Source organism: Oncorhynchus gorbuscha, linkage group LG15, assembly GCF_021184085.1.
Source record: "Oncorhynchus gorbuscha isolate QuinsamMale2020 ecotype Even-year linkage group LG15, OgorEven_v1.0, whole genome shotgun sequence".
NCBI classification, from domain to species: domain Eukaryota; kingdom Metazoa; phylum Chordata; class Actinopteri; order Salmoniformes; family Salmonidae; genus Oncorhynchus; species Oncorhynchus gorbuscha.
The window spans coordinates 37,977,436-38,004,399 of NC_060187.1; the positions used below are offsets into that span (position 1 = coordinate 37,977,436).

The 26,964-nt window shown below is 44.8% G+C and overlaps 2 protein-coding genes across 3 annotated transcripts in view; both read left to right on the forward strand.

Moving 5' to 3' along the window:
* The window catches only part of LOC123997081 (E3 SUMO-protein ligase PIAS4-A-like), a 31,476-nt gene extending 22,715 nt beyond the window's left edge, over positions 1 to 8,761 (forward strand). For both annotated transcript variants that reach the window (XM_046301073.1, XM_046301074.1), the window contains exons 10-11: positions 2,758 to 2,903; positions 4,896 to 8,761. In XM_046301073.1, the coding sequence (XP_046157029.1) occupies positions 2,758 to 2,903; positions 4,896 to 5,149 (400 nt within the window). In that variant the 3' untranslated portion in view covers positions 5,150 to 8,761. The remainder of the gene's footprint in view (positions 1 to 2,757; positions 2,904 to 4,895) is intronic.
* A 259-nt stretch (positions 8,762 to 9,020) lies between these two features.
* map2k2a (mitogen-activated protein kinase kinase 2a) lies at positions 9,021 to 20,131 on the forward strand. Its single transcript, XM_046301075.1, has 11 exons — positions 9,021 to 9,692; positions 9,960 to 10,170; positions 13,654 to 13,800; positions 14,147 to 14,224; positions 14,856 to 14,907; positions 17,097 to 17,221; positions 17,427 to 17,646; positions 17,824 to 17,888; positions 18,005 to 18,066; positions 18,398 to 18,443; positions 18,833 to 20,131. The coding sequence occupies exons 1-11, from the start codon at positions 9,604 to 9,606 to the stop codon at positions 18,941 to 18,943; spliced, it is 1,206 nt and encodes a 401-aa protein (XP_046157031.1). The 5' UTR covers positions 9,021 to 9,603; the 3' UTR covers positions 18,944 to 20,131.
* The last annotated feature ends 6,833 nt before the right edge of the window (positions 20,132 to 26,964 follow it).

Here is a 26,964-nt window from a genome sequence, read left to right on the forward strand (position 1 = left end):
GAAAGACCCAGCCATGTTTCATCTTCAATGCCCTTGCTGATGGTAGGCTTTGTTACTTTGGTCCCAGCTCTCTGCAGGTCATTCACTAGGTCCTCCCGTGTGGTTCTGGGATTTTTGCTCACCGTTCTTGTGATCATTTTGACCCCACTGGGTGAGATCTTGCGTGGAGCCCCAGATCGAGGGAGATTATCAGTGGTCTTGTATGTCTTGCATTTCCTAATAATTGCTCCCACAGTTGATTTCTTCAAACCAAGCTGCTTACCTATTGAAGATTCAGTCTTCCCAGCCTGGTGCAGGTCTACAATTTTGTTTCTGGTGTCTTTTGACAGCTCTTTGGTCTTGGCCATAGTGGAGTTTGGAGTGTGACTGTTTGAGGTTGTGGACAGGTGTCTTTTTATACTGATAAGTTCAAACAGGTGCCATTAATACAGATAACGAGTGGAGAACAGATGAGCCTCTTAAAGAAGAAGTTACAGGTCTGCGAGAGCAAGAAATCTTGCTTGTTTGTAGGTGACCAAATACTTATTTTCCATCATAATTTGCAAATAAATAAATTAAAAATCCTACAATGTGATTTTTCTGGATTTTTTCCCCCTCATTTTGCCTGTCATAGTTGAAGTGTATCTATGATGAAAATTACAGGCCTCTCTCATATTTTTAAGTAGGAGAACTTGCACAATTGGTGGCTGACTAAATACTTTTTTGCCCCACTGTATGTATGTTTAGTGTTAGAAGGTGCTAATTTTCTAGAAGTCTCCCTTAATCAAAATGTCTGGCCCTATCGCTGTGAACGTCACACATAGCTCTAGCTTGAGTTCCTGAACTCCTTAGGAACTCTCCTTTCATCTCATTGATCTTGTCCGTCTATGACAGTGTTTTTGTTTAAAATCAATCTAATTTTACATTTTGATAAAGTTGGCTATAAATCGAATGTGCTAGAGGTACGAAACCACTCTCCTGCTGTGCTACGATGTGACGTAGGGTTCAGCAAGGAGTTGGACAGTCAGAAGAGCAAATTAAATGGTGAGAGGGTCATCCTAGCTTCAAGTGGTGTTAGATTTGACATCGTACTTCACATAGGCGGATGAGATTTACTCCTGTGTCCGTGAGAATCAGAGCTACCGCTCAATGAAAGCCATTTCGATCTACGGTGTCACAACGATACTGGTACCAGAACCATGCCGGTCACCTAAACGGGGGAATTTATATTTAGAGAGTTAGAACATTTTTTATATTTTTTTTAATCAGATAAATCTATTCAAACGTTATGAATCGCCGGTTCACAAAAAATGATTTGCTCATATCACATTATTTCTACTTTCTGAAAATACTTATTTTGTGACAGATGCGTCCTCTCATTCAGTGTCAAACTCCATTCAACTGTGTAGACAGTCATTTTGCATGCCGAACAACCCCAGGCCTAGTCAAACTGTGCACTGTGCCCAGCTTTGCGCACTGACCAACTTGCGGTAGGCAGCCTGTTCCTGATCGAGCACATCTGCGCGGTACTTTCAGCATTCAAATGCTAAAATGTCTTGCGTGATGTTAAGCTTTATTAGTTGAGTAACAACCTGTAATTTGCTAGGTTAATTTTATCTATCTGCTGTTGAAAGTGTGTTTTGCAATTATTCCGGTAAGATACTGGAAACACAACTCATCTGGCTATAGGTGCTAAACAGGGCTTACAATAGATTTTATTTTGATGGTTCAGGTTCAGCAATAGGTTTGATAGTTTAAAGAGAATCTGTTTATATGGTCATTTTTATATATACAGAGTCAAGTTGATGATTTCATATTGAAGACCGCAATCACTTTTGCAAGCGGCATTGCAAATGCCTGAAGCAAGAGAAGAGAAGTTTTCTGTAAAAACCATTTGAGATTGGGGGGTGAAATCCAAAGTTGTGCCATGTCTTCATTGGCTAGGTCATTGCTCATTTTTGGAAATGATAAGTATTGATACATTAGTAGCTAAAACACAAACTGCAAAAATTCTAAACCCAAAGTGGGAGGACAAAAACATATGCTACATTGCCACCCCACTCCCTCCTTAATCTGGTAGTAGGGTGGTAAATGCCTAGGCTCCCTTATGGCTCAGCTCACATTCCTACATAATACATACGCCATAGACATGCATCATTTACACACAATCCTCCCCGTCCCCCATGCCGTGGACCCTGCCGACTTCCCCTTCTGGCTGGTGCTGCTGTGGGCCGGGGAGTTGCTGTACGCCTCAGGTATGGAGATGTATACTCAATACAAAAGTATAAGCAACTCATCACAGCTCTGCCACAAACCTAGAAGAGGCATTTACTCAAAAGAAAAAAGAATGAATGTTTGTCTGCCGCCAATCAAAAATTTGCATGGCTAAAAATGACTAGTATAAATCGCAAAATTTATCAGTACCACTTACAGTTGAGAGGTTTGACAACTGTACTGCATCAAATTCAAGATGGTTAGGAACAGATTTGATGTCCCATACCATGGCATCGGATTTATCAGATTTAAAAAATATATTTGACTCCTCAATCTGTTTTTTTCAATTTAAACTATTATAAACATTTCTCGCCACAAAAATAGTGCTCAATATATGGGGCATGAACAGTCAGCCCCGTGTATAGAAACTATATATAGATTATTTCCACAAACTTCCTTGAAATGTATATTTAAGAGTTGTGTGTTGTGGGACACATCCAATCCCTACTTGTGTGTCCTGATATATGTACTTATTTGACTGACTCTTTGTCTCTGTGTGTCCAGGCTGGCATCTGAGATCTTAAAGGAGACCCATGAGGATATTGAGGAGATTGAATATCTGACTGACGGTTCATGGAGACCTATTCGAGATGAGAAGGAGAGGGAGAGGGAACGGAGCAACACTCCTGACTATCCTGTAGTGGATATATGTAAGTGCATGTCAAATGGGGCTGGGTGGTATGGGCAAAATATCAGAACTTTTTTTTAATACAAATATCGTGATGTCTGCATTTTGTTTTTGAATGATAATATTATTTGAGTAGTCCATGACCCTAGGGGGGCAAGACGTACATATCAATGGGTCTTTCTCCATTCTGATTTGTTTTATAGTGTTCAATTTAACTTCAACCGCCAACAATGTCTGCATATACACCAATTTCTACATTGCCTGCACTCATTTGTTATAATTTCCACACTGTGCCACGTAGGGCTGCATGATATTGGCAAAAAATCAAGCCCTAATATTGCGATTTGACTTTGCAATTTAGATCAAAGCACTTGAGTGAACTGTTGGAATCATGGCCATAGAATAATTCTTCTAATGTTATAGTGGGCAGTACTTTGAATACAGTGTTTGAAATGACAACGAATGAAATGAAAAATGATAAAGCCAGGGAGGTATTATTTTGACAGGGAAGTAACCAAGTTAGGCTCAGTGTTTCCCAGGAGACCCTAATTTAGATGTTACTTTACATGGTTTCTCTTACTTCATGTAGCTAGATACCGTTGCACAAACATGCTGATCTAGGCCTACACCAGCACAGCTATCCGTTTGTTTTAGTTAGCAACGTTTGCTCTGACACTGAAAAGACAAAAAGGAAAGACAAACTAGCTATTTGCAGACAGTACGACACATTATCAGTTTGTAATTATAGAACGCTTGTGGATTTATATTTTAAGAAGCAAAGTGTAACGCCGTATCATTGTCACCAACATCTGACCATGCAGCAAGTGCTCGTGACTGTGGTCGAGCAAAAACGTGGCTCCTTGAGTGGCTGGGAAGGGCTTGGTGTGTACGTGCAGCAGGAGTAGGGTGAGAAATGACTCGAGTAGCAAATGGAGTAAACTATAACTGGTGGCGTATCACATTTAACAAACCAAACATTGAAATACCGTTATAGGAGGTAAAGTAAAAACCCAAACTGGCCCGTGCATCAATACCGGTGTATATAGTCAAATATGGTATTCCGCCCAGCCCTAATGTCAAATATTTTCATTTTAGCTCTTGCAGACTGATTTTGATACTTAGTGCTTTTGGAAAGTATTCAGACCCCTTGACCTTTTTCCACATTTTGTTACAGCCTTATTATAAAATTGATTAAATAAACATAATCTTCAGCAAACTACACACAATACCCTATAATGACAAAGTGCAAATGTATAAGAAATAAAAAAATACCCTATTTACATAAGCATTCAGACCCTTTGCTATGAGACTCAAACTTGAGCTCATGTCCATTCTGTTTCCATTGATCATCCTTGATGTTTCTACAACTTGATTGTTGTCCACCTGTAGTAAATTCAATTGATTGGACATTTGGAAAGGCACACCTGTCTATATAAGGTCCCACAGTTGACAGTACATGTCCGAGCAAAAACCAAGCAATGAGGTTGAAGGAATTGTCTGTAGCGCGCCTAGACAGGATTGTGTTGAGGCACAGATCTGGGGAAGGCTACCAAAACAATTCTGCAGTATTCAAGGTCCAAGAACACAGTTGTCTCCATCATTCTTAGATGGAAGAAGTTTACAACCACCAAGACTGTTACTAGAGTCCCATCTCTGCAGCACTCTACCAATCAGGCCTTTATGGTAGTGGCCAGACGGCAGTCACGCCTCAGAGGCACATGACAGCCTGCTTGGACGTTGCCAAAAGGCACCTAAAGGATATTTCTGTTTTTATTTTTGATATTTCAATTTCTGAACCTGTTTTTGCTTCGTCATTATGGGATATTGTGTGTAGATTGATGGGGGGGAAACAATTTTAGATTAAGAGTGTAACCTTTAAGAAAAAGTCAAGGGTTTCTGAATACTTTCATAGTGCTCTGTAATTTAGACGCTTTGCTTTGTAGGTCATTTATTTTCTATATTTTTTTTATAGCATTGGTTTATAATAGTGTTCACTTGCCCCCTCCCCCCCCAGGTGTTCCTGAGGCGAACGGCCACTCCCCAGCCCACAGCAGCACCAGCCAGACAGGGAAGTCAGGAACAGGGTCCACGGTGGGGGGAACGGGCGGAGGAGTGGTGGTAGATCTGACTCTGGACTCTGAGGAGGAGGAGGAGGAGGAGGGGGGAGGGGCTAGAGGAGACAGCGACGACACTGAGGACAGCCAGGACAGCCCCGCCCCCAAGAGGGGCCGATACGACTATGACAAGGACCTGGTCACTGCCTACTGACTGGCGGACTGACCCCACAAACTGAGAGAGAGGCTTGGGCTTGATTGGAGGACAGGAAATCATTAGTCCCTACTGCATCCCCTGCCCGCCTGCCTGCCCCCACTTCTCTGGCGTTTATCCACACACAGACACACTCTCATACATGCACTGTCAACCTCTGGAGTGGTTAGGCTTCATCTATACACCACTGGAAACAACAGCTCCCTAACACTTGTGGCTCACCCCTCCCAGCATTCTGTATCCTCCCTCCTTAGAGACAATTTAAGATGGTAACCTCCTCTCAAACTATTCCCCCTCCATCTCCTTGTACTTTGTATTTGACTTGAATTTAAGGCTCTCAAAGCCACAAGCATTTGGTGTTTCTCCACTTTTTGTGATCACAGGCAATGGGAGATATGGAGCATCATCGTTGTTCAGTAGTAAGAGGTCAAGATAACCTATATGAAGAATTTGTGCCTCGAGCCACAGACTAGATTTTTCTGGAATATGATGAAATTGAACACCCCAACTTTCTGTTTAATTCATTCAGACAATGAAGACAAAGAAAATGGGCTCTAACAGTATTTCAAATTGTTTAAGTCAGAAAATCCCTAAAAATGATTTGTTTGATACTTCCCCCATTTAATTTTGTCCTTAGATGATGACAACCTACCTCAGTCGTACATAGCAAACTTGCTTGACCAGAGAGAGTAGCACCTGAACTATGGTTGCTATAGTATTTTGACAAGAGGGTCTACTATTTTTTTTTTCACTCGCATCACTTAAAAAAATAAAGAAACCCATTAAACATTTTATACAACTTGTACGGCCCAAATAGGGAATAGGTTATGGGAAGCAGGGTCATGTTCATTAGGGCACAATAGTAACATGTTTTTTTTTAATGGTTTGTAATGGAAAGAGTACTTCCCTGTTTCACTCCGTTTGAGTGTTTTTTGTTTTGTGCTGAATATGACCCAGGGATGCTGTATCTTTGAGAAGTTCTTGTAAGTACTCCCCACTGCATTGAAATATACGATTTCAGTTGGTGTCTGAATAGCTACACAGTATGACAAGCAATTGTCATAGTGGCGGGTAAGCAGAGACCAGCAGTTATCATTTGAGGTTTTGGAACATAATCTTTTCAGATTCTGCCCAATGTTCTGTGTTGCCAGTGTTGTTCATATTGATCAAGGAAACTAATACAGCATGGATTATTTTCACCTGCCCATTTGTCAGTTTAAGAGTTGGATAGTCTGAGACTAAACACTACTGCATTCAACCTTCTTCCCCCTAAATCATGAGAGCTTCAGTGTTTTCAACCAGATTTATTTTTCTTTCAGTATCTTAAATTTGTTGATTTTTTTTATTTTTATTGAACAAGGCACTTGACTAAAGAATGTCACATTTTAGTATCCACACAAAACTGGTAAAACCCATGTTGAGGCAATTGTGCCAAAGCAGATTTGTGTCTATCTCTTGTTGCAAGGTCAGATTTGGGTGCCTTTTTTTGTTTTGAGTTTAGATTGGTGGAGGCTGGAGCCTACAGTTTGGCTATTTGACCTGGTCTACACAGGAAGTCCCAGTAAGAAAATACATTATTTAAGACTATTTGTCATTATTTACTGTTTTTTTGTTGTTTTTTACAGTGTGGGGGACTTAAGGAGGGATGTATCTCCAGATGTGGAATGGTATCAATTTGTGAGTGTCGACATCCTTTTGACTTAAATTGTATTTGTCTAAAGTATAGTATTTATTGATAATTGATTGCGTCACAACTTTGTTTTATTTGAAAGGCAGTTTGTATTAAATTGTACATATGTGGCAATCAAGAGTGCTGTACCAGAGCCATTTATATATGGCTTTGTACTGTACACAAGTTCCCAGTGAGGGGTAGCAGAACACTTACGAAGCTGGAACCTTTTTTGTGAATGAATACGTGGCAAACTGAATGATCCAGGCTCAAGGCACTGCCATCGTAAGACATGTCCCTTTCCATCTGAGTAAACTGAGTTCTAACCAATAACACATTCTGCCTCTTCCCAGTTCAAAGATATTACACTCAAATTAGCCTTTATTATTGCATAGGCCCTAGATGAATGTCCTCTCTACAGGTAGTTTAAACGATACATCAGTAATTACTGCTTCAGATGAGCTTTTTCCACAGGTACAGTTCAAATTGTAGTAAACATTGTTAATCTTTTGGTTACAACGGTTGCTGAGACTTACAAACTTTTAATATTTTCGTTCCTGGTCATTAGATTCCTCACCCCAGCAATAGTCCCCGTTTTAATTTGTGTTGTTTATGGTGTTTGTCTACTTTCAGGATTTTATAGAACAAAGTCTGTTGTAAATTCCTAGAATCTCTCAAATGGTATTGGTAATACATGCATTTGACTATAGCATAAGCATATTGACATTTTGTGATCATCCTGAATTCAGACTTGCATAGACACTCAGTACTGTATGAGTAAGCCATTTTGTGGAAGATGTAGTAGTATACCTAATCTAGTAATGAGATGGTATTGACTGAGGAAACGTATGGGATCTTGTCTTCCACTTTACTGCAGTACTCATTTCCATATATTTCTAGCTTGCGGATGTTATACCGATAGGTGAGTTCTGAAACAATTATAGGTAACCCGCATTGTTTGATGGCACTTTCTGTCAAAGAACCCCAAACCGTAGCGGTGTCCCTGAATATGACCATAGTTGTATGATTGATGCATTTTAAGCAACATCTAATTATGTCTAGCAGAATTTCATCTTCAACAAAGCCAATCTATCCAACAAATTACTCTACAGATTTGAATCGAGTTGTTTTAATTTATAAGTGTAGAACATCACTGCGCAGATAGTTTTCCTCAAGCTTTTTCATATTGCGAGACAGAGGTGAAGTACAGGTTGTTTCTGAGGAACTGAGCCAGATGGTGAAACCTGGGTTAGGGTCCAGACTGGGTTTTAAGCAAATGGTGGATCAGGTCTTGATGGTGGCATTCCTTATTATAACAATGCTTAAGGTAGCATGGGCAGGGCTTGCAAGCCATTATGTAAATGTTTTGTTTGTCTTTTATATCTTCGTATTAAAAGACAATACAATTAAAATATTTTATTAAGCTTCGAATCGCCTTCAGTTGTTACAAAAGTCAGACACAATAAAATCACAAATACCAGTATTGGAACCGATGCCACTTTAGGGGTAAGATGTGGTTGGGTTGTCACTAGTTACCACATCCACAAAGTAATTTATGGCTAATTATCGCCTATTTCTACAATTTAACTTATTAAAATCTGACTTTAACCTTATGCCTAACCTTAAGACCAAAAAGCAAATGTTTGTTTTCAATTAGTTTTTACGGTACAGCCATTTGACTTTGGCTGTGGTAACTAGTGACAACCAGATGGTTGAGGTGTAGATTGGTGTGACATCCTTTACCTGTTGCTGGGGCCTCAGGGACACATTTGTCTCCTTTTCAAAAAGAACTGTACAATTCAAAATCATATTCTAACACCTGTTATTGACTTGTGGAACTAATTAAACCTTTTTTTTCTTTTTTATCTAATTGTTTGCTAAGTCATGTTAGCTTGAAAAGTAACAAGTTCCTTCTGGAAAAATAAAGTTATTCAAAACAGAAATCATGATCAAATGACTTTCGCCAGTTTTTCCCCATGGGTAGATTTCCCTCAAGTTTAAATACTAAAATTAAACAATCAAGTCAAACCTCTTGAAAAGTGAAGTTTGTAAATTTAGGAGAGTAATTTTACGTAGTAGTTGAGTAGCTAGACCTAGTTGTAGAAATCTGCTTGATGGTAATTTCTACAATGTGCCATTGGAGGTCGCTACCATTAAACATGGCTGTTATAAAATCCCGCGATAGTTCAATTGCCATGGCATGATGGCTCAAACTCGCGATTTTTTGGAAGACTCCCCATGTTGCTGCTTCCTGTACTGAAACACCGAATTCCGTCTCCGCAGTCTGCAACCAAGCTTCACACCCCGGCTCCATACAGGGGAAGGTCTACAAGTGAACCCCTTTAACCTTCGAACGCTAACAATCCTCGGTCAGTGACCAGACAGTCCTGTCAACCACAGCCGTTGTCCTTGTGGCCAGGGCCGCTCTGATTTGAGGAACGCAGCACACGATTTCCGTAGGGGAGGTGGTGCTAGCTGGACAAGAAGCGAAAGGAACAGTAATGTTTACAAATCTAGTGTACTATTATAGCTAGTTGTTTTTTTTTAATATACCTTACTCGTTAGATATCTAAAATCGTCAAATGCACTTGACCTGATGGTGACGTGCATGTGTGACTGTCCTTACAAACATCTATCTGTCATGCTCGCAAAGTAACTAGCTGGCTAAGCCACTAACAGCCAGCAACATTTACCCCTGTTGCTGTTTTAGAACAACTTTGAATTATCAGTTCCTTGTACTGATTTGCTTCGGAAAGTCGTCCAGGGCACTTAAAAATATTTCGATATGGCTCCGAAGAGAAGACCCGTTCCCCTAAATATCACGCCCATTGGAGAGGGGCAGTCCATCTCCACAACCATCGATGCTGCGTCTGAGTGAGTAACTCGGGAGGGCCGAGAGCACGTCTATTGTGTACTGTACTGATATCGGGTAAATTATGGTTCTGGGGACTAGATGACTAGATGTTCCAGTCGAACACTTACCTATATAACACTAGCCTAACTCACCTGATTCAAACCAATCATGGGGTCAGTGATTAGTCATATCCATGTGCACCCATATGTCCCCAGGACCAGGATTGAAAGTATGTTTGTTTAATATTGATCTATGCCACGCTCCCTCAATGCATCTCCACTTCTCAGAGCCAATCTGGAGGCCTTACAAAAGAAGCTAGGAGAGCTAGATTTGGATGAACAGCAGAGGAAACGTCTGGAGGCTTTCCTCACCCAGAAAGCCCAAGTGGGCGAGCTGAAAGATGATGATTTCCACCCCATATGTGAGCTGGGCGCTGGCAACGGTGGAGTGGTCAACAAGGTCCGCCACAAACCCTCCAGACTGGTCATGGCCCGAAAGGTGAGTCTACCCTTGTATCAATTTTTGATATTTCTCCCTTTTATTTTTTAAATTCACCTTTATTTAACCAGGTAGGCTAGTTGAGAACAAGTTCTCATTTGCAACTGTGACCTGGCCAAGATAAAGCAAAGCAGTGTGACACAGACAACAACAGAGTTACACATGGAGTAAACAATAAACAAGCCAATAACACAAACAAGTCAATGACACAGTAGAAAAAATTAAGTCTTTATACAGTGTGTGCAAAAGGCCATAGGAGCGAATAATTACAATTTAGCAGATTAACACTGGAGTGATAAATGAGCAGACGATGATGTGCAAGTAGAGATACTAGTGTGCAAATGAGCAGAAAAGTAAATAAAATAAAAACAGTATGGGGATGAGGTAGGTAGATTGGGTGGGCTTTTTACAGATGGGACTATATACAGCTGCAGTGCTCGGTTTGCTGTTCAGATAGTTGATGATTAAAAGTTGGTGAGGGAAATGCATTTCTCCAACTTCAGCGATTTTTGCAAATCGTTCCAGTCACTAGCAGCAGAGAACTGGAAGGAAAGGCGGCCAAATGAGGTGTTGGCTTTGGGGATGATCAGTGAGATATTCCTGCTGGAACGTGTGCTACGGGTGGGTGTTGCTATCGTGACCGGGGAACTAAGGCAGAGCTTTACCTATCATAGACTTATAGATGACCTGTAGCCAAATATGTAGCGAGGGCCAGCCGACTAGAGCATACAGGTCGCCGTGGTGTAAGGTGACTTGGTAACAAAATGGATGTGATAGACTGCATCAAGTTTGCTGAGTAGTGTTGGAAGCTGTTTTGTAGATGACATCGTCGAGGATTGGTAGGATAGTCAGTTTTACTAGGGTTTGGCGGTGTGAGTGAAGGAGGCTTTGTTGCGATATAGAAAGCCGATTCTAGATTTGATTTTGGATTGGAGATGTTTAATATTAGTCTGGAAGGAGAGTTTACAGTCTAGCCAGACATCTAGGTATTTATAGTTGTCCACATATTCTAGGTCAGAACCGTCCAGGGTGGTGAGCTAGTCGTGCGGGTGGGTGCGGGCAGCGAATGGTTGAAAAGCATGCATTTGGTTTAACTAGCATTTGGATGCCACGGAAGGAGTGTTGTATGGCATTGAAGCTTGTTTGGAGGTTAGTTAGCACAGTGTCCAAGGAAGGGCCAGAAGTATACAGAATGGTGTCGTCTGCGTAGAGGTGGATCAGGGAATCGCCCGCAGCAAGAGTGACATCATTGATATATACAGAGAAAAGAGTCGGCCCGAGAATTGCACCCTGTGGTACCCCCATAGAGAATGCCAGAGGTCCGGTCAACATGCCCTCCGATTTGACACACTGAGCTCTGTCTGCAAGTAGTTGGTGAACCAGGCGAGGCAGTCGTCAGAAAAACCAAGGCTATTGAGTCTGTCGATAAGAATACGGTGATTGACACAGTCTAAAGCCTTGGCCAGGTCGATGAATACGGCTGCACTGTACTGTCTTTTATCGATGGCGGTTATGATAGCGTTTAGTATCTTGAGCGTAGCTGAGGTGCACCCGTGACTGGCTCGGAAGCCGGATTGCACAGCGGAGAAGGTACGGTGGGATTCGAAATGGTCAGTGATCTGTTTATTAACCTTGCTTTCGAAGACTTAGATTGGCAGGGCAGGATGGATATAGGTCTGTAACAGTTTGGGTCTAGGGTGTCACCCCCTTTGAAGAGGGGGATGACCGCGGCAGCTTTCCAACCTTTAGGGATCTCGGACGATATGAAAGAGAGGTTGAACAGGCTGGTAATAGGGGTTGCAACAATGGCGGCGGATAGTTTTAGAAAAAGAGGGTCAAGATTGTCTAGCCCAGCTGATTTGTACTGGTCCAGGTTTTGCAGCTCTTTCAGAACATCTGCTGTCTGGATATGGGTGAAGGAGAAGTTGGGGAGGCTTGGGCGAGTAGCTGCGTGGTGGGCGGAGCTGTTGGCCGGGGTTGGAGTAGCCAGGAGGAATGCATGACCAGCCGTTGAGAAATGCTTATTGAAATTTTCGATTATCATGGATTTATCAGGGGTGGCCGTGTTACCTACTCTCAGTGCAGTGGGCAGCTGGGAGGAGGTGCTCTTGTTCTCCATGGACTTTACAGTGTCCCAAAACGTTTTGGAGTTAGAGCTACAGGATGTGAATTTCTGCTTGAAAAAGCTAGCCTTTGCTTTCCTGACTGACTGCGTGTATTGGTTCCTGACTTCCCTGAACAGTTACTTATCATGGGGACTATTCGATGCTATGGCAGTCCGCCACAGGATGTTTATTTGCTGGTCAAGGGCAGTCAGGTTTGGAGTGAACCAAGGGCTACTTCTGTTCTTAGTTCTGTATTTTTTGAATGGGGCATGCTTATCCAAGATGGTGAGGAAATTACTTTTAAAGAATGACCAGGCATCCTCGACTGACGGGATGAGGTCAATATCCTTCCAGGATACCCGGGCCAGGTCGACTAGAAAGGCCTGCTCGCAGAAATGTTTTAGGGAGCGTTTGACAGTGATGACCCATAGCGGATACAGGCAATGAGGCAGTGATCGCTGAGATCCTGATTGAAAACAGCGGAGGTGTATTTGGAGGGCAAGTTGGTCAGGATAATGTCTATGCGGGTGCCCATGTTTACGGATTTAGGATTGTACCTGGTGGGTTCCTTGATGATTTGTGTGAGATTGAGGGCATCTAGCTTAGATTGTAGGACTGCCGGGCTGTTAAGCATATCCCAGTTTAGGTCACCTAACAGAACGAACTCTGAAGCTAGATGAGGGACGATCAATTCACAAATGGTGTCCAGGGCACAGCTAGGAGCGGAGGGGTTTGATAGCAGGCGGCAACAGTGAGAGACTTATTTCTGGAGAGGTTAATTTTTTAAATGACAAATTCAACCTGTTTGGGTATAGACCTAGAAAGTATGACAGAACTTTCTAGGCTCTCTCTGCAGTAGATTGCAACTCTTCCCCCTTTGGCAGTTCTATCTTGTCGGAAAATGTTGTAGCTGGGTATGGAAATCTCAGAATTGTTGGTGGCCTTCCTAAGTCGATTCAGAAACGGCAAGGACATTAGGGTTGGCGGTGTGTGCTAAAGCAGTGAGTAAAACAAACTTAGGGAGGAGGCTTCTGATGTTGACATGCATGAAACCAAGGTTTTTTCGATCACAGAGGTCAACAAAGGAGGGTGCCTGGGGACACGTGGGGCCTGGGTTTACCTCCACATCACCCGAGGAACAGAGGAGGAGTATGATGAGGGTACGGCTAAAGGCTATCAAAACTGGTCGCCTAAACTCAGTTGTAGATCCACGCTACACTACTAGCCTTGCGTACCAGGCTTCTAGGCTGAGACATACAGCCGTTGCAGGAAACCAGATCCACACAAACAAGTCTGTTATAATTCTGGTTCTAAACTATATTCAAGATGAGCACTTGATTATTCTTATGATGTTCTCATCTGATTCCCTCCCCCACAGCTCATCCACCTGGAGATTAAGCCTGCCATCAGGAACCAGATCATCAGAGAGCTGCAGGTGCTGCATGAGTGCAACTCTCCCTACATCGTGGGCTTCTACGGGGCCTTCTACAGCGATGGAGAGATCAGTATCTGCATGGAGCACATGGTGAGCTTCTGATAGAGACCGGTTTGAGTTGAGGGGGTGGATCAGTTATAGGACTAGCATTGTGCTGGAATGTCGGAAGACATTGGGGGTCAGTAGCAAAAGGCTGATGTGTGAATTAGAGTTTTGGCTGGGAGTAGGAATATTTGTTTGTGGTTTTGAGACTGCAATGGTGCTTATTGCAGGACCTGTGGTGTAACACTAACAAACCAGTTGTAACTTTGTTTTAACAAGTTAAAATGTTGCAGTGGTTGTTATGATATATTAATCATGTCATGCACCTGGAGCAATTGTGCATTACAGAATGTGGACAATGTACAGACAATAAACTGTTGCCTGTTGGGTACAGGATGGAGGCTCTCTGGATCAGGTGCTGAAGGAAGCCAGGAGAATCCCTGAGGAGATCTTGGGCAAAGTCAGCATAGCAGTAAGTATTATTCAACTTAATTAAGATTTCAATTGTTGGTGCTTAATTGGTGTTTTGCCTTCATTTGGTATTTTTTCATAAATACCCAAGGTAAGTTTATTAAAACATGTATATATATATTATATAATATAAAATGCTCTAATTTATTTGTTACTTTTATCTCATTGGTTTAGGCATTTTCTTAGCTGTATTGTTGGTTAAGGGCTTGTAAGTAAGCATTTCACTGTAAGGTTGTATTTGGTGCATGTGACAAATAAAATTTGATTTGATATTGTTCTAAACGCAACTTGGCAGTTTGTCACAACTGTGATCCAGTGCACTCTGTTCCTTTCCCTTGTGGTTAAGGAGGTTTTTTTGTTTCTCAATGGACTGCTTTTTCTCCTGTCATTGTGATAATCATGAGACACAGGAAGCTCAACATGCAAGGCCTTCTCGCTGTTCTCACCATTAACACTGTGGGCGTCAGTGCGTGTTTTGGTGTGATATCTTGTATGGATGTAACTATGGACCCAGGCAGGGTAAAACGTCTCCGAGCTGGTCTTTGTGTAGGATTTCAGGTCCAGGAAGTGTGGATGGTACGCTGTCAAGAGTATGTTGTGTTAAGTAAAATGTTTGCATATCACTCTTAAAGGTACTCCGAGGACTTGCCTATCTGCGGGAGAAGCACCAGATCATGCACAGAGGTAAGACAGCTCTCCATATGGACTATTGTTTTACATATAGATTGTACTATGTTTTTGTGCACATAAACAATATTATTTGAGACCCTGGGTGTAGTGTTTTATTTGGACATAGAGAAATAGTGTGAGGTGTGTTTTGGGTGTATCTTGAGTTGAGGGGTTGTAACGTTTTAACGTTTGGTGTATAATAATGATCTGGAGCTGAGGGTGATGGTGGTGTGTTTTGAGCTGAGGGTTGTGGTTTACTGTGTTTCTAATTGAGAGCCCTGGTGTATGTGGAGCTGATGGGTGGGCTCTGGTGTGTCGTGGTATAGTGTTGTTCTGGGGCTGAGGTCCATGGTACAGTGTTTTGGGCTGTGGTGTGTTGTGGCAGGGCTGAGACAGAGCTGTCCGGGAGCCCAGGCGGTAATTACAGGCTCTCGGATGTGATTACATGGCAGCCGCGCCCTGCAGCCCCCTCCCTCCGTCTCTCCCTCTCATTCTCGCCCCTGTCTCCCTCTCTCATACTCGCCCCTGTGTCTCCTCTGAAGTGGGAGGGGGTCACCACAGAGGATGTATGTCAGGTCTACAACCCCATTATTCAGTTTCAATTTTCCAGACTGTTTGTGACTAGGGGGATTGAGGAGGGTTTGGCTTGTTTGTATGGTCTCAACTGTAACTGTAGTGTTCAGCTCTAGCTACCACAGAGTAGCTTTGTGAAATGTGTCAGTGTTGAGGTGTCTGGCATGGTAGAGGGGCTTGGACAGGGACGTGGGGAAGTGGCAGCTGGTGCTGCTAGGTCTGGGACCTCTGCCTTCTCTCTCTCTGGGACCTCTGCCTTCTCTCTCTCTGGGACCTCTGCCTTCTCTCTCTCTGGGACCTCTGCCTTCTCTCTCTCTGGGACCTCTGCCTTCTCTCTCTCTGGGACCTCTGCCTTCTCTCTCTCTGGGACCTCTGCCTTCTCTCTCTCTGGGACCTCTGCCTTCTCTCTCTCTCTGGGACCTCTGCCTTCTCTCTCTCTCTGGGACCTCTGCCTTCTCTCTCTCTCTGGGACCTCTGCCTTCTCTCTCTCTCTGGGACCTCTGCCTTCTCTCTCTGGGACCTCTGCCTTCTCTCTCTCTCTGGGACCTCTGCCTTCTCTCTCTCTGGGACCTCTGCCTTCTCTCTCTCTGGGACCTCTGCCTTCTCTCTCTCTGGGACCTCTGCCTTCTCTCTCTCTGGGACCTCTGCCTTCTCTCTCTCTGGGACCTCTGCCTTCTCTCTCTCTCTGGGACCTCTGCCTTCTCTCTCTCTCTGGGACCTCTGCCTTCTCTCTCTCTCTGGGACCTCTGCCTTCTCTCTCTCTCTGGGACCTCTGCCTTCTCTCTCTCTCTGGGACCTCTGCCTTCTCTCTCTCTCTGGGACCTCTGCCTTCTCTCTCTCTGGGACCTCTGCCTTCTCTCTCTCTGGGACCTCTGCCTTCTCTCTCTCTGGGACCTCTGCCTTCTCTCTCTCTGGGACCTCTGCCTTCTCTCTCTCTGGGACCTCTGCCTTCTCTCTCTCTGGGACCTCTGCCTTCTCTCTCTCTCTGGGACCTCTGCCTTCTCTCTCTCTCTGGGACCTCTGCCTTCTCTCTCTCTCTGGGACCTCTGCCTTCTCTCTCTCTCTGGGACCTCTGCCTTCTCTCTCTCTCTGGGACCTCTGCCTTCTCTCTCTCTGGGACCTCTGCCTTCTCTCTCTCTCTGGGACCTCTGCCTTCTCTCTCTCTGGGACCTCTGCCTTCTCTCTCTCTGGGACCTCTGCCTTCTCTCTCTCTGGGACCTCTGCCTTCTCTCTCTCTGGGACCTCTGCCTTCTCTCTCTCTGGGACCTCTGCCTTCTCTCTCTCTCTGGGACCTCTGCCTTCTCTCTCTCTCTGGGACCTCTGCCTTCTCTCTCTCTCTGGGACCTCTGCCTTCTCTCTCTCTCTGGGACCTCTGCCTTCTCTCTCTCTCTGGGACCTCTGCCTTCTCTCTCTCTCTGGGACCTCTGCCTTCTCTCTCTCTCTGGGACCTCTGCCTTCTCTCTCTCTGGGACCTCTGCCTTCTCTCTCTCTGGGACCTCTGCCTTCTCTCTCTCTGGGACCTCTGCCTTCTCTCTCTCTGGGACCTCTGCCTTCTCTCTCTCTGGGACCTCGGCCTTCTCTCTCTCTCCCCTCTCTGGGACCTCACCTGTCCTCCCTGCTCTGCCACGCAGACGTCAAGCCCTCCAACATCCTGGTGAACTCGCGCGGGGAGATCAAGCTGTGTGACTTCGGCGTGAGTGGCCAACTCATCGACTCCATGGCCAACTCCTTCGTGGGAACGCGCTCCTACATGTCGGTGAGTCAGCTCTCCTTCTCCCTCCCTGCCCAGGATGCCCTGCCAAGAGCTGAGGCCGTGCCCAGTAGAGGGCCGTGTGGCACGGAGGCAGGCTCTGCCAGTCCTGCCCCCTCCCCTCAGACACCTGGAGGGCGCAGTGCACAGCGACGCCCGCCCACTTGGCCAGCTCTGCCTGGGTGTGACGTACGTGTGTGTTCCTCAACAGCCGGAGAGACTGCAGGGCACACACTACTCTGTGCAGTCGGACGTGTGGAGCATGGGCCTGTCCCTGGTGGAGCTGGCCATCGGCCGCTACCCCATCCCCCCGCCTGATGCCAAGGAGCTGGAGGCCATCTTTGGCCGGCCCGTACAGGACGGAGCCGAGGGGGAACCACACACCATCTCCAACCGCCTCCCCAGACCACCAGGAGGGCGACCAGTCAGCGGTGAGAACTGACCTGAATCCTCTCCTCACACAAAATACAATATAGATGATATTAGTGCTTTTCAAACAGATTTCCTTTTGCTTCTCAATAAAAAGTAACTGGAATCAAAAATAATAAAACATTTAAGTATCTTATTTATGATATCTATATATATCTCCATATTCTCCTATTCCTCAGGACATGGGATGGACAGTCGACCAGCCATGGCGATATTTGAGCTGCTGGACTACATTGTCAATGAGGTCAGATGAGCTGCTGACTCCACATATTATTCTCCGCATTACCAATTCTTCTTGTCTGTGTGCTCTGGGGATTTTGAAATAACATTTGTCTTACACACCTTTTTACTCATTCCCAGCCTCCTCCCAGGCTGCCACTCGGTGTCTTCACCAACGATTTCAACGAGTTTGTGACAAAATGGTGAGCCCAAGCATTCATCATATAAGAATAGTGCCCATTACCTCAGCACCTTTTGTTGTTTTAACTTGACTTTTCTCAGTTTTTTGGCTGTGTGTGGACTCAACACACGTCTTGTGAATTATTGTAGGCAATAGGCACAGCGTAGAGCAATGTGGAGCAAACGTACATTTTAAAGATAACTTTCTCATCCCTTGAGAATGATGGCTATGTCAGCAGAATGAGATTTCTTGTCCAGCTTAATCATGGCTTTCTTTTCTATTCTTCTTTGGGGGGGGCTAATGATTTCTCTGGAGTCATGGATATTATCAAATGTTTCTGTTTGTGTTAATAGTCTGATCAAGAATCCAGCAGAGCGAGCTGACCTGAAGATGCTGATGGTGAGTAGCCATTAACTGTTATCGCTGTCGACTGTTATTTGAAGTGCATCTATGTAGTTGGACAGTTCAGCTCTGATTGTTCATTGGTCCTCTGTAGCTCATGTTTCTCTAGCTCAGTTGGTAGAGCATAGCGCTTGCAACGTCAGGATTATTCAGTTATATCCCCGCGACCAATTATGTATCCATAAATGACTAAGTCGCTTTGAATAAAAGCGTCTCCTGACTGACGTATTATACTGTATTTATTATTATTATTGATGTTTGTAAACACATTTTGTAGTTTGCAAATTGGCTATGTTCTCGACTGTACATGCCCTTCCGATATCAGCCATGGACTAATATTGATGCGTTAATGAACTAACTTGCGTTTACTGTTTGTTATTGTTTAGAACCACACGTTTATCAAGCGTGCTGAGGTGGAGGAGGTGGACTTTGCTGGCTGGATGTGTAAAACCATGGGCCTCAACCAACCCAGCACCCCCACCCGTGGCACTGAATGAGAAACCCAACGCCAACTACATCCCACATGAGGATCCCCAGTGCCTCACTCTCTCTCTCTCACACACACACACACTTTGGCACCCCTTTCGTCTTGCTCTTAAGAGGTTTCAGCTCTTAAGTATACGTATCATCAACAGGGCCCATTAACTCATTGTATGACCACAGGTTTCCCATACCGGTGTCGTGGTAGTCACACACATGCTATTTTCTCCTATCATATTAAAGATGAGGTACAAAGCATGGAATGACTGCCAGTTTATCATTTCATGAATTGCCATTGATATCATCTTACCACTTGTATTGGTAAATTATGTTCATGTTTTGTGCAACAGCATATTGGTGTAGGCTGTAGAGGAGCTATCTTTGACAATGAAAGTGTCCATGACAGAAATCAGTGCTTTGATGGTACAGGAGGACTGCAAACCAAAAAAGGTTCTCATCATGACAACTAATGTTTTGGATATCATGCCTGATCAAAGTACTTAGTTTTGTACATTCATGACCAGTACATTTTTGAGAGGAGTACTTTCAATGTTGACATTTGACTTTGATTTTAATGGTCATTAAACACTGTAAAATGAACATCAAATGTGTTCATTTTACAAAATTGAATGATTTACCATCTTATATTTTCCATACACCCCAGGTCATTATTTTGTTTTTACTTGTATTTGTATCAACTGCATGAAACTCATTTGTCAAGTTAGAATCTCTCAAACCGTGACTACAGATGCTCTGAAAGGTTCCGATTTTTGCCAGTCTACTCAATTTATTCCCCAGAGTGTGTTTCGGTTCTGCTCCACTGTTTTGCTCTGCGTGAGTAAGTGTAACCTCTACTCCAAGCGTTCTCTCTGTGAAGCCCCAGCGTGGTGACTGGCTTTGTGCAGGCGGGTGGGTGGTGGTTGTAACATGTATTAGCCTGTCGTCTAAAAGAGCCCATGTACTGTATGTATTCTCTGCTTCTGTCTGATTTTATCATTCTCAACAGACTTGCATTTGTTGGTAACAAAGTGGATGCATTGTCGCCTGTATGTGTATAAAGCTATATAAACAGTACGCAGGTACTATTTAGCAGTCTTAAGAAAAAACATGTTTTTGACTCGTATAGGGGGAAGTGGAAGAGATGTCATTTTATTTTAAAATGTGTTGGATACGGTTGTAATGTAAAAATAAAACTTTTGAATGTATATGGCTATTTGTTTTTATGTGGGAGGGTTTTGTGGTTAGTTATTGGGAGAACTGAATGGCGTTGCCCTCGTGCAGGACCGTTCCTTTAGATGAGACGTGCATCAAACACTCCGAGGACCCTACCCGAGGCTTACTGAGGAAAGACTGGAGCGAACAAGTGCCAGAGGATGTTCTTTACTCAGGTTAAAACATGCTACACATCCTCTAAGGCAGCTCTATGCGGCATGTCCACATATTTCCCAAGTCGATCTACGTACTAATTTCAAAAGCGATCACACAGATAACTGCTTTGGATATGTCTACTAAAACCAACCTCTTCTAGGATATTTATCTCCGCATTGTTCTTCAGTATAGTTTGAAGTTTCTCTCGCCTTGGGCCTGAATTAAATCAAAACCATGGCTCAGCCACAAATGACAAAAGCAGAGTAGTTGGTGGGTCTGTGGTGGAGGGAGAACTAGTTTATATTGGACTGAGACTGAGACTATTGTAATAAACATGGTTGACATCATCTGGAAAGCTACCAGAAGGGAAAATTAACCAGTTTGACGGTTTGTTAGTTTTCATACAAATCTGAAATTCTTATGTATTGTCGCTGTGTCTTTTTAAGCAAAGTAGAATTGCATTTATTTGTTTATTGAAACAAAAACAAAATTAGCCGTGAAAATCGTTTCTATTAAGTGTGGAACATGTATAGCATAGATCCTGATCAACTGAAATGATCGTGCAGTTCAAATGTTTTTTTTTATAGTATACGTTTTTCTCTGATTGTGAACTACCTCTGGTACCTACTGAAGTGCTGACACTGCCCTCTAGGCTGGGTGTGTGTTACTGCCTCTCCCCATGCTGTCAGAACATGCCTAGCCTAGTTCTCCCCACAGTGCCAAGCCATGCCACACAGTGGGGTGCATCAGCTTCCAGTCAGACCGAAGAGACGCCTTTCATGGCTAGCGGTTTCATCACATTACACAAGGTAAGCCGTTTCACTTCATATATGATAACTGCATTCCTACTCTGTGTGTAGGCCTGTTAAAGATAGTTTATAGTATGGAAGATCTCCACCCCAGTCCACTGCAGCGTGACTGACGGTCCAGGTGTACAGTGTAGAAAATGTCAAGTGTATAGGCGTGTTAGAAATCAGTCAAAATGAGTTCTTCTAAGCGATATAAACCTGATTTGATTTTGACTGGTGTCTTCCATGCCACCGAAGAAACATTGGTAAAAGTGGGCTTGGTATGAATGAAGAGGTGAGGCATGTGGTTAAGATGTTACTGTACAACGTGAGAAGGGGGAGAGATGAAGGTATGGGTGTCGAGGGGGTTGCTGGCAGCCCCTGTGTCCTGGAATGTGCCAAGGCTTGTTTTTGGGGTGGGACACTAGGACCTCAGGCTATGGGATGGGTGGGTGCGACTCATCTCAAGGCGCGAGAGAGAGATACAGTAGGAGAGGAGAAAAGACGAGAGTAACAACTATAATCCGATCATAACCAATTAATCTGGATGCTGTTTACAACTCTATCAACATATACTTTCAAAAGCAAGAGGATGAAGTCGAGTACTCATTTGTCATTTTTTTATGTGATCGATATGATGAATGTCCACTCTTGATCACAGGTGAATATCTCTTTTACTTTGCTCCCCCAGAGAGGAGAGGAAGAGAAACATCGAGGGGAATGCTGTTTCTTTAAGAGAGAGGGAGGGAGAGGGAGAGAAAGGGAGGGACCTCTTTGCCCTCCAGAAACCAGGAAGGGAATTGAGTTGATCTGCTGCTGCTTGGTTAGCGCATATGGGGCTTTGAGCAGCACGACAGTTAGAGAGAGCTCCAGAGAGGAGGAGGGCTGAGCTAACCCACAACAAGCACCATCACGGCCATCGCAGGTGAGCTAAAGGCACCCCCGCAAACCCCCCCACTGTCCACCCAGGGCCTGTCGACAGGAGGGAGCAAGCACAGGAGGAGAGGAGAATGAGGGAGGGGGACAGAGAGATACTTGGGGGGGAGGGTGAAATGGGTTGCAGTCAGTAGTTATGGTTCTGTTTTTATTCCTGCTAAATTACTTCTCTCATTCCTGCTTTTTACCTTTTGTGCTTGCTATGATAGTTTTATTTGCCGTGTTTGAGGCATTAACTTTACGGGCAGGTGGGAGAACTTAGGGGAGGAGGAGGATGGTGGCGTTCGGGGGGGTGGGTTCTGAAGAAGAGGAAGGAGGAACCAAAACTAATTTTATAGGACATGGTACGATGACAAGCGAATTACTTTTCGTGATGGTGTCATTCACTAAGAAATCATGCTTGGAGGGAAAAGTTCCTGACCCACTTGCATTGTTCATTCTTTCCGGCTGGTTTGGAATTGATCAGAATAAGAATGTCTTAATTTAGGTCAGGAGTCTTGAAGTGCGTTTAAACCATAGACGTAGGGGTTGTCACAGAATGCTACCCCCGTGTTTGGCTGTGGCTTAGACAGTTCTGGTTGAGACCCTTTTCTTCATGTGCAGCACAATCCTGTTTGATGGCTGGTCTGTACTTTTAATACCTGGCATTCTGCTAGCAACATACTGAAGTGTATAATTCTGCCCTGAGTGCTTACGTTGGAACAGGCTTGGAGAAGTGGGGGTGGTGAGGGACGGAAAGCTGGGACTCGTAGTTCGCAGCAGGGGCTGTGAAGCAGGTCAAATAACATTTAAGGACTCCACATCCCAGAGTGCCTTGCCATTGGCCATACAGGAAAGGGAACACCTACCAGCCTATCCCAGCAAGGAGGTGTGGTGAGTGAGCAGCTGTCAAGCCAATCACAGAAGGGGAAGAGATGCCAGAGCGGAGCAGTGGGCTGAAAATAGAGGAGGGTGGTAGGTGTCTGCTTGTTTGGGATCAGGCAAGGGCTTGCCTGTATGACTAGGGCCACTCGGAAGTTTCCTGTCTGCAAAAGCTCCAGTACTGAGGCACCAGGCAGGGCCCTACCCAGACACGGAGACAGGAGAGCAGGCAGGAGAGCCGGATAGGGCCTGGGGAAGGGACACACGCTTCTGCTTCTGCCCAGCTGGTAAGAGCTCAAACTGCACTCTCTCCTGACACTGAGGAGAGTGAAAGAGGGGAGAGCTTGGAAATAAATACCAGGACCTGCGTTTGTAAGAGAGCGAGGGAGATGGGGCTTGGTAGAGTTCAGAGTTCCTGACCCACTTGCATATAAAAAATAGATGGCAAATAGGGCACTGCTCAGAGCAGGTTGAGCACATCATGTTTAGAGAGACTGTTGTCTTAAAGTTTTGGCTATACACACGGTGCCCTTTTAACCCTTTACTTACTGGTTTAATTAAAATTAGTACAGTTAATCTAATCATCTGAATTGGTGTTATTGTGTGTAATGTTATTGTTGTTAGTGTATGAGACTAGGAATAAATGAGCCAACTGCAGATCCTTTATATATCCTTACCCCCAATGCTCGACTGTTACTGGATAGAAGATGTGACACCTCTTGTGGACAATTTCATCTAGTTAGTGAGGTGTAGTAAATGAGCTGCCATAACACAATCATAGCACATGAAATCTTGAGCAACTGGAAACTTTACCCTCTGCCCTCGGGAACTCCTTTATTCGTTTATTAACTTTCAGTTCTTCTCCATGGCTGCCCACACCCCTTTTGTTGTTCTCTACATCCCTCTTGCCTCAAGTAGCCCCTATGGCACTGTGTGATTTGTGTCACAACATCATTTAGTCTACGATAGCTGTCCGTACGTTGGTGGTATGTCAAAAGACGTTAAAGGAGCGTAACTTATTTTCTAATTCACAGATGCCTATTCCTGGCAACACATACTTGTTGGACTTGTTTTGAAGCGTGCGGGTACAGCGAGAGAGGGGGGGGGGGAGTATTTTATTGTCAGATGCCCAGACTCAGGGAAGTGTTTGGTTAGATTTCAGATGCAGAGTTTGAAACATTATTCATTCTGTCAAATGTCACAGTGTTGATGTCATAATGTTATTCGTGCCACTCCTGAGTGCCAATTGCAGAAGGCTGTACTTTCAGCCTGAGTAAATTCCACTAAGAGGTTAAGTTGGGACACTCCATGCTACCCACAATAGACTCCAGAGGAATTGTAGGGGACTTCAGTGGCTGTGGGTAGGCCCTAGACACCACCCATCAATTTGGCGGTGAGCATGTTGAATACAGTTTGATATTCCTGTATGTTATGCACCATAATGCCCCAAACTAGCAGGTCCACAGCGACAGGAGGAGACAGGTTGCGTGCTATTACACTGCCATGCCTTGGAAGGACTAGTTTTGGGGTTGTGTTGCTTTTGGGTGGTGCGCTAAACTATAAGCTACCCCCTTATTAAGGGTGAACTCCCCTTGTCAGCAGTTAAATGTCCCACTGCTCCTGGCCCAAGCTGACAAACAGACAGACAGGGCTCTGTGTGTTGTGTTGTCTTGGGGGAGTCGTAGGGGCTGTTCTGGGCCTGCTGGTTCATGAAGCAAGCAGTTCACACAACCTGATCAAATTAGAGGCTGAGATGCAGCCCTGGGTTAGACTAGGCCGTTGTGTTGTGAGTCTGACTTCACTTACATGGTTTACTTTCATGGTGGTGGGTTGTCTCCAAGATGTCACACCTTTTTCTGGCTCTGCTGGATGCTGTTGTTGTTTTCATACATTAGACACTAGCCAACCTTAGACAATAGTTGTCAGAAAAAACAGATGTTTGAGTGAGTAATTCAACGTTGACCTAAGGCACTACGTAGGGATCAAAGAATTAGCCAAACTCTCCTGTGATCATGGGAGGGTACCATATGACAATCTCATGGTTGGTGAGTTCCCATCCTATCTCTCGGCGTGGGCCGGTGGGTGAGTGTTTCAGCTTCCTTAGCAAGCTGAAGGGGGAAGTGGGCAATGTGGTGGGCTGATGTCTGAGAGAGCCAGCGAGAGGGAGAAGGAGGGATGGTCATCTGATAACAGAGCAAGTTCTGTTACCAGCCTGTCACAGACACACAGGAAGTCCTCTGCCCTCAATGCACGGTAGTACTCACAGATTGGCACAGGGCTCAGGGGAGGAGCTGTTGCTGGACTTGGCACTATGGGTGTAGCTTACGGCCTACTAGGGGTTCTGTTTCTGGTGCCACGTGGGAGTTTGGATCCGCTACTTCCTGACTGACAGCATGGCAGCGTTAGGAAAGTCTAGCTCCAGCAGCAGAAGTTGTGTCTCTGTAACACTGCTGCCAGATGTGCACGGCTGTTTCTGGACCAGCTAAGTCAGGCTGGAGGAGGGAGGCAAGGAGTCAGGCTGGAGGAGGGAGGCAAGGAGTCAGGCTGGAGGAGGGAGGCAAGGAATCAGGCTGGAGGAGGGAGGCAAGGAATCAGGCTGGAGGAGGGAGGCAAGGAGTCAGGCTGGAGGAGGGAGGCAAGGAGTCAGGCTGGAGGAGGGAGGCAGGGAGTCAGGCTGGAGGAGGGAGGCAGGGAGTCAGGCTGGAGGAGGGAGGCAGGGAGTCAGGCTGGAGGAGGGAGGCAGGGAGTCAGGCTGGAGGAGGGAGGCAGGGAGTCAGGCTGGAGGAGAGAGGCAGGGAGTCAGGCTGGAGGAGAGAGGCAGGGAGTCAGGCTGGAGGAGAGAGGCAGGGAGTCAGGCTGGAGGAGAGAGGCAGGGAGTCAGGCTGGAGGAGAGAGGCAAGGAAAGCCAAGTAGAGCCTTCACTTTGGTTTACTTTACTTTGCAAGGAGGAGGGGGATGGTGCAGTAAACCCATACAGTAGCCAGTGATTCCCGACAGTGGCTCTCCACCAGCTATCTCGCGATCTCTGGGGTAATGGTACCCTTAAAGGAACTTAGACCTTTGAAATGAAATCATAAAAATCTCCCACTTCCCCTTGCACTAAACTTTTATTGACAAACATGATATAAAGATTTAAGATAATGATGTCAAACCCTTCCTGCAGTGAGGGGTTAGTTTCTTACAGTGGCTAAGGTTTCTCAAGTCTGAGACACTTTTGAAACACATTCAATTTACAGTATCCCGTGGGCTGATGTCAAGGTTGTGAGTTTTTAAGACTGCCTCACCCAGTACCTTTCAGTCAGGGGCATTGTCTGATTTTTGGCAGACGTCGGATGTGTTTCAAGTCGAGTAGCCCAGCCCCACAACTCCAGTTTTATCAGTTGCTCGCCCTCTTCCTGCTTGCTCCCAATACGACCAATCAAGCTTCCTATCCTAGCAAGCCTGGCAGTAATGACTCACACAGCCACACTAGCACTAGACCAGGCAGGCTCAACCTCAGTCAGAATCTAGTTCTTCTTGGAACTGTCCAGCCCCCCCCCACCTCTCCACATAGCTTTTCCGATTATCCTGTAATATCCTCTGTGACTTGACCTTGAACCCTTGTGACCCGATCCAGTGATTCCCTTTCCCTGGGCTGCATGCACTCCTGTCACTAATCATCAGGGGGCTCTGCTTATCCCGTGACAGTCAGCCAGGGAGAGACAGCCTACGTGAACTCTGTTGTCCATCTATATTACTCAATCTATGCTTCTAGGAGTTAGACCCTGGCTTCTGCTCTCGTTGTTTCACTCTGGTTTGGTTATTCACAGATATGCTACTTATCCCCCACACACAGCAGAGCAACAAAGTATTGTGGTGTTGACTACTCTTAAAAAGCATCATAGTAAAGAACTTAGTTGAAGTGACATACATTTTTGTCATGTAAGGAACACCTGAGGTTGATCTGGGTAAGGTTGATAGTCATTGTACTCCAGGATGAATGGTATGTGTAGGACAGACTGTCGATCCTTTGATATGGGTTTCAGTTGACCTGAGTTGATATTTCCAGTAAAACGCACCACCCAGTTTATAACCACGTTTATAAC

Excerpts from the sequence above, each read along its gene's own strand:
- map2k2a (XM_046301075.1), top strand. The coding sequence starts at position 9,604 with ATGGCTCCGAAGAGAAGACCCGTTCCCCTAAATATCACGCCCATTGGA. Across the intron at positions 14,908-17,096 it reads GCACCAGATCATGCACAGAG|ACGTCAAGCCCTCCAACATC; the intron begins GTAAGACAGCTC and ends TCTGCCACGCAG. Across the intron at positions 18,067-18,397 it reads AACGAGTTTGTGACAAAATG|TCTGATCAAGAATCCAGCAG; the intron begins GTGAGCCCAAGC and ends TTGTGTTAATAG.